Raw genomic sequence first — 6,073 nt, forward strand, 5'->3', positions numbered from 1 at the left:
AAATTGCAGATCTTCTGGCACTCATGAAACAAGCCAAACATTCCCCATACCTGGCAATTTACCAATTACAAGTGTAAGAATCCATTTAACTTATTCTCTACTGAGAAAATAAAAAGTCCTATAGTGCCACCTCCACCACACACATGGAAAGGAGGGCGAGAAACAGATGCCATTAAGAGGGTTTTTTGGTTTTGTTTTTAGTCTTCAGATGCTTTGTCATGCAGCAGGCATGCAAGCAAAATCACTGTATTCACAGGAGAGTTAAAGCTAAGTCTTACTGAAAAGTGATTCACAATCTTTTTGCTCCATCTTGAAAATGAAAACAAACAAGTTCAGATAACAAAATGTTTGGTTTTAAAGTACTGACTTTATTAATAAATATACATCCATATGATGATGTAAATACAGATCATGAACACTACTCCATTCCCATACACATAACTGCACACGAGTAGCTCAAGTTCATGGACATAAAAACATACACAGTATCTAATCAGGCTTTTTACAGCAGAGGGCAGGGTGCTGATCTAAGTTACTTAATGGATAATTGTTTCCTCCAAAATGAACCTGTGGAAAAGCAAATTGTAAAAGATAAAGAATCAAAGTGGTCCAAATTACCAAGCAATGAGCATAACGTTCCTAAAAAATGATCATACCATCATCATATTTTTCATAAAAAAAATTTACCTACTTGGAAAAAAATGCAAAGAAAAAGCTCTAGTCTCTAACTAGAGTTCATAAATATATTTAAGCAACGTTAAAATATATGCATTATAATAAAAGAGGAACAAACTTATCTTGTGGTCAGAAACAATGTTTGCATTTCAAAGTCTTTACAACTGCGATTGTTTTATTTGTAATGGTCTATAGGGATAGTATGAAACATTACTGTACATATAGTAACAAAAAAGCAGAGTCATAACTAATGAAACCAATAGACAAATAACCTTAAACTGCTCTGCCTTTTAAAGCTCTTCAAAATGGAAAAAAAAGTGAAGTTCTGATCAGAATTACTTTACGTATTTTAGATCAAAGTGATTCTTTTCTCAGACACATCACTTCTTAATTACTTGGTTTGGTAGGGTCTTGACTGAACGCTTAAGAAAAATCTCTGGCGAAACGAAAGCACACTTCAGAAAAGAGATGTTCAATGGGTTTTGATGTTTTCTTTGATTAATTTGAAGTAAATGTAACATGTAAAGACTGTTGCTCAAATGACCAAGCCAACTGCTGATGTTGAAAAATACCACCATAGGTTTAAAAGTTAGCTACCTTCTGATGGCAGCCATCTTTCTTTTTCCTGCCAAACCGTGCTGCTAGTATTCTGAAAATGTCCAGTGCAAGACTTAAAACAGTAGCAAAATTATTTGGTTCTAGAGTTTAAATGCAATCAGAAATCGAATAGAAGTTACTGTATGCACTTTAAACAGTGGCTTTTGTATTAGCTTGCTGTTACTCCTTAATGATGGTAATGGTTTCACGTATGTATAAATAAGACATAGTAGAAATCTGATACTTAAAAGAAATCATTAACACACAAACATGACGTACAGATCATTTTCTGAACAGTGTTAATACATAACAGTAATTCTAGTTTATGAAGAACAGAATTATGGTACATAGTATAAAATTAGCCATTTACTTTGCAAATAATGTTTTCATAATATGGGGAAAAAGGCCAGTTTTCCCATTGATAACAGCAAAATTTAGGCATTAAACATGCTGTTTCAGTGTTTGTCATGACAAGAGACAGGGTTAAAAGAAAAGAAAAAGGAAAAATAAAAAGCACAAGTTATATATAGGCAAAGCAAAAATATCTGAAGATTCCATTCATATTTCACTTTGACTTCTTGACTTCTTTTTCCCCTCACAGCATGGCACAAAAACTATACTCAAATATAAAATAAACCAGAATCAGGAAATGCCCAGCAGTGTACTTCTGGTCTTAAAATCCAGGGTGCCAAGAGGCCCTTTCCAGACTCTGTGAACACAGTTTTCTAGCTTACGTTCATCCTTTCACGAAAACTGACAATGTTCATCATTTTTACTGGGATTATATTTCATCTGATATAATTAATAAACACTGTAATGAACATAAATTGCTTAGACAATTTCATTATTTCATCAGCATACTTGAATACAAAATTCATTATACTAGAAGAAGAATAATACACCTGCATTATCTCCTGACACACAGCACAGCACCATTGAGTAGATGCACAAGTGCAAAATGAAACAGGTGAACAGGATAAACAGAAGGTAAGTAGTGGAGTTACTTGAAGATACATTAGTGACATGCAACATGTTTCTTGCCAGCATGGCATGACACTTCTGTAGTTATTACATTCAGCTGAAGAGGACTGCTTTCCAAGAAGAGTTCAGGAAAGGGTTTAAAGCAGCCTTTTGTTGAAAAAAAAAAATCATCTGATAAACAGCCAATACAACACATATCCTGAGGGTGATTAGCTCATGTTAGCATTTTGTGTGTCAGAAGTTAAACCATTCTCAGAAAAATTACTAAGAGTCTCATACTTTTGAGTTTGTTGAGAAACAGAATGTACGACTGATTTCATAGCTTCAGCGTGGAGAAACTATATTTTAGTAGCAGTTTCGCTGCCATTAATTTACACATTGACTAAGAAGCCATCCAGTACTGTTGAGGTTCATTGTCTTAGTTGCCAGTGCATACACAGTCCCCCAAAAAATGCAACACACCTATTGTAAAGTACAGCATAAAGTCCAGCTCATTATGTGTTAGGCATCACTGGAACACCTGAAGGCTTGCTGCTTTTTTCCTGATAAAAAAGGTATGAAACATGACATCTGTTTCTTAAGTTGTCATTACTGAAATCAGAGTTTTCAACAAAATGACAGCAGGCCAGAATAGCATTTAACTTAACAGGAAATTAATAGTAGAGAATTTCAGCACAAGCTTTAATTAACCTGAAATCTCTCTGTTCCCCCAAATCTGCAAACATAACATATTCCCCCCCATGGGCATTTGAAGCTAAAAATGTATTATAATTTAAACTATATTTGAAATGTTACGTAAACTTCCTTCCAGACAATATGCAATATTGAGGAATGTTATTTTCCAAGTATAGGCAGGTATGTGCATATATATATATTATATATATATATTATGTATATAAAAAAATACACACCCGTGTGCACACATACACACACACTTTTTTAATAAAAGACACTCAGCTGAAAATGGAACATTTCTTTTGGAAGCAGGAACGGTCTCAGCTTGTGCCAGGAAAGGTATTTATAGTTAACCAATGACATACTTTTTCAGCTTGCATGCATAGATGAATTCCTACAGACCGCTTTGCATCTGAGGCCTAGCAATGCAGTAAACTACATACTGTTTGTACCAACCATAAAGCTGGATATTATGAATCGTGAAAATGGTGTCCTTTGGTAGAATTATAAGCTCCCATAATTTAAACAGAGTATAAATGTTAAATAATGGGACAGCTATATTCCTGGAATATCTGCCAACACTAAATCTGACAACTTGGCAACAGTGTCTACATAAAAAGTGTAATTTGTAAACATCCTAAATTAATACAATTTTAAAAAAAAGCAGATTAAATAGGTATTTACAGATGTCAGAACATAATTTGTAATTAAGAGTATTATCAGGATGAACAGTACTTATTTTGTAGTTTCTTATAAAATATTACAGATTTATATTGAAGCATTTGAGTTTTGGTATATGCACTCTTAGGCATTTTAAAATTATACAGTGGAATCCTGTAAGGAGTATAACTAAAAGATCAGCCATTGCCTAAAGGCAAGTTACTTCATGTTCGTAAGGCGCTGCAAAGATGTAAAGCGCTGTATAAATACTCCATGTTGTTATTTAGTATTTTCAAAATACATTTTTGGAAAATTAGTGAAAACAGACTTACTGCTACAACTCAGCAAATAAAAACTGCCTGAAATCAGCACTTTTAAAAAAAATAGTTTTTAAAAGTTTCAAAATATCTATAAACATTTGAGGTCTGTGTAAGATCCAGCAAAAGTGGAAAATTTAGTTTGCTCTCTATTCCTTCCTATAAAAAACACGCGGGAACTGCAAAACTTCCACAGAGTCATTACTGGTAAAGTAGTCCTGAATCAAGTTCTTTTGCTTCAGCAGTTATAAACTCTTCTGGATAAGTTCTTTACTGTGGCCAAGGCTTACTTCATGAGCCAATGGTCAGATAATGCTTTCCTCCTCATTTCAATTGCTTATGCATAACCACACAATTATATTTGTCTGAGAGTAAAAGGTAAAATTCAGGACATAAGCATTACTTTAAATAAACACACAAGGGCATCATTTAGGAGTTTTCTTAAAAACCTATGTAAAAAAACCCCCACAAAATTATACCAATGCCCTTTCAAAGTTACCTTTAAAATTATTGGTTTGCATCTGTGGACACCGAACAGAAAAAAAAATAAAATTTGGAAAGCCGAAGTCATGGAAATATTACATTAAAAATGAAAAACATGTCAAGACTCATTTTAGAAATGGGTTAATGAGGAACTGCTACCTAACTCCTTTCTTTCACTCATTGGGTTGTTTGGTTTTGCTGCTAGTTTCATCACCAGCAACATGCATTCCTATGTTACGCACCATAGGATAGGGAAAAGCTGCACTGCCACAAGTATAACTTAGATTTGCAAGCCGTGATAGAGCTTTAATGCTACCTGGAGGTCTCCCTGGGCTGACTTTGTATCCTGCAGCTTTAGTTGTACCCAAGGGTCTGCCTGGACTTGTCTTAAATCCAGCTGCTTTGGTGGTCCCAAGGGGTCGACCTGTGCTGGTTCGGTACCCTGCTGATTTTGTGGTCCCCGAAGGCCTTCCGCGTTTGCCAGACCGGTTAAGGTTTTTCTTTTTCTTTAGTTCATCTTTTGTCTCTATATTCCTGCCACTTGCGGTCTGCAAGTGCGACTCATTTAACGTGTCTTGTCTCTGGCATGCAATTGGTTTGTGGCTGACTGCGTGGCTGTATTTGCTTTGCTGTGTGGAATATAAATCAAACTGGTCAGTGGCTCTCACGTTGTCTTCATTAAGGCAAGAACTCTTGCCAGTCCCACAGAAAGCTGTATTACTGCTGGCAACAGGATGCATCATTTTCTACCAAAATAAACAAGACAAACATGTATAAATATAACATTCAACAGGAAAGCAATCACGTTTCCAATAGAGATACAGGCTCCCCAAAATTAGTTGGAATTGGCTTGAATGCCAAACACTTAGTCACAACAAGACATCCTTCAAATTCCAAAAAGCAAAGGGTGCCAAACAAGTTTGCTGGGGGGGTGGGCTTTGCATCTCAGCCTCTGTGCACAGACTTCAAATAAACCCAGAAAAAAATCCTTATTTAAACAAACAATGCAAAAAACACATTAAAGAAATCAACAACAGAAGTTCAATGATCAGGGCTTGAAATATCACACAGACAGTAATTTTGATATTTCTCCAGGGGGAAACTCATCTAAATTCTAGCTATTATGGTCACAACAGTAAGCTGTTCAACACAAACCAAGCAAAAACCACCATAGTCGTATCTTCCTGATTCAGCAGATAGAAAGAGCAGAGCCATTCAGCTGACAGCTCTCTACAGCAGGAGAGGAAAATCAACAAGCTGATCAGGTTTATTGCTACTGCCTAGAGCCTTGTGAGCAATGCTGAAAATAGTCAAGAGCCAGCCCACACAGTTCCACTCCAAAGCTTTGAAACCTCAGCACAAGCAGATACCGAAGCTATTCGCCGGAAGAACTTCCCCAATACAAAGACTGAGGATTAAGCAGTGATTTTACTTCATTTCTTCCCCACCCCACTCTCCCCCAAACCTAACCAGGTTGCAGACTAGGACTGAAAAGAACCAAAGCAAGAAAAAGCTTGCTTTCTCTCGGTTCAGTGACAGGACTCAACTTCAAAGTTATCAGATACCCACTAGCTGAAGCAAACAACCTTTTGCTGAATCAGGAGGGCTCTCAGCTTTTTCGTAGCTGTGGTTTATGTTAGTCTACTTTAAAAGATTGTGATCATGCTCTTAGGATAGTCTTTGCA

General features: G+C 36.0%; 1 protein-coding gene across 3 annotated transcripts; it reads right to left on the reverse strand.

Annotated features, from left to right (window-relative positions):
- Window positions 1-347: 347 nt before the first annotated feature.
- Window positions 348-5,165, reverse strand: CUNH5orf24 (chromosome unknown C5orf24 homolog). 3 transcript variants are annotated; one of them, XM_019506269.1, is made up of 3 exons: window positions 4,705-5,164; window positions 2,716-2,795; window positions 348-567 (listed from the first exon to the last, which is right to left on the reverse strand). In XM_019506269.1, the coding sequence occupies exons 1-2, from the start codon at window positions 5,129-5,131 to the stop codon at window positions 2,755-2,757; spliced, it is 468 nt and encodes a 155-aa protein (XP_019361814.1). In that variant the 5' UTR covers window positions 5,132-5,164; the 3' UTR covers window positions 348-567; window positions 2,716-2,754. The 3 variants fall into 3 exon arrangements, with proteins under 3 accessions (XP_019361814.1, XP_019361815.1, XP_019361813.1); XM_019506270.1 differs by lacking the exon at window positions 2,716-2,795 and having other exon boundaries at window positions 4,705-5,165; XM_019506268.1 differs by having other exon boundaries at window positions 348-2,795.
- Between the last annotated feature and the right edge of the window lie 908 nt (window positions 5,166-6,073).

The sequence above is a fragment of the Gavialis gangeticus genome, unplaced genomic scaffold (assembly GCF_001723915.1).
Source record: "Gavialis gangeticus isolate Ggan-Ray unplaced genomic scaffold, GavGan_comp1, whole genome shotgun sequence".
In the NCBI taxonomy this organism is placed as follows: Eukaryota; Metazoa; Chordata; order Crocodylia; family Gavialidae; genus Gavialis; species Gavialis gangeticus.

Coding starts and splice junctions, on each gene's coding strand:
- CUNH5orf24 (XM_019506269.1), bottom strand. CDS start 5,131: ATGATGCATCCTGTTGCCAGCAGTAATACAGCTTTCTGTGGGACTGGC. Junction 2,796..4,704: donor CAGCCCAGGGAGACCTCCAG/GTAGCATTAAAG, acceptor CTTTTTTATCAG/GAAAAAAGCAGCAAGCCTTC.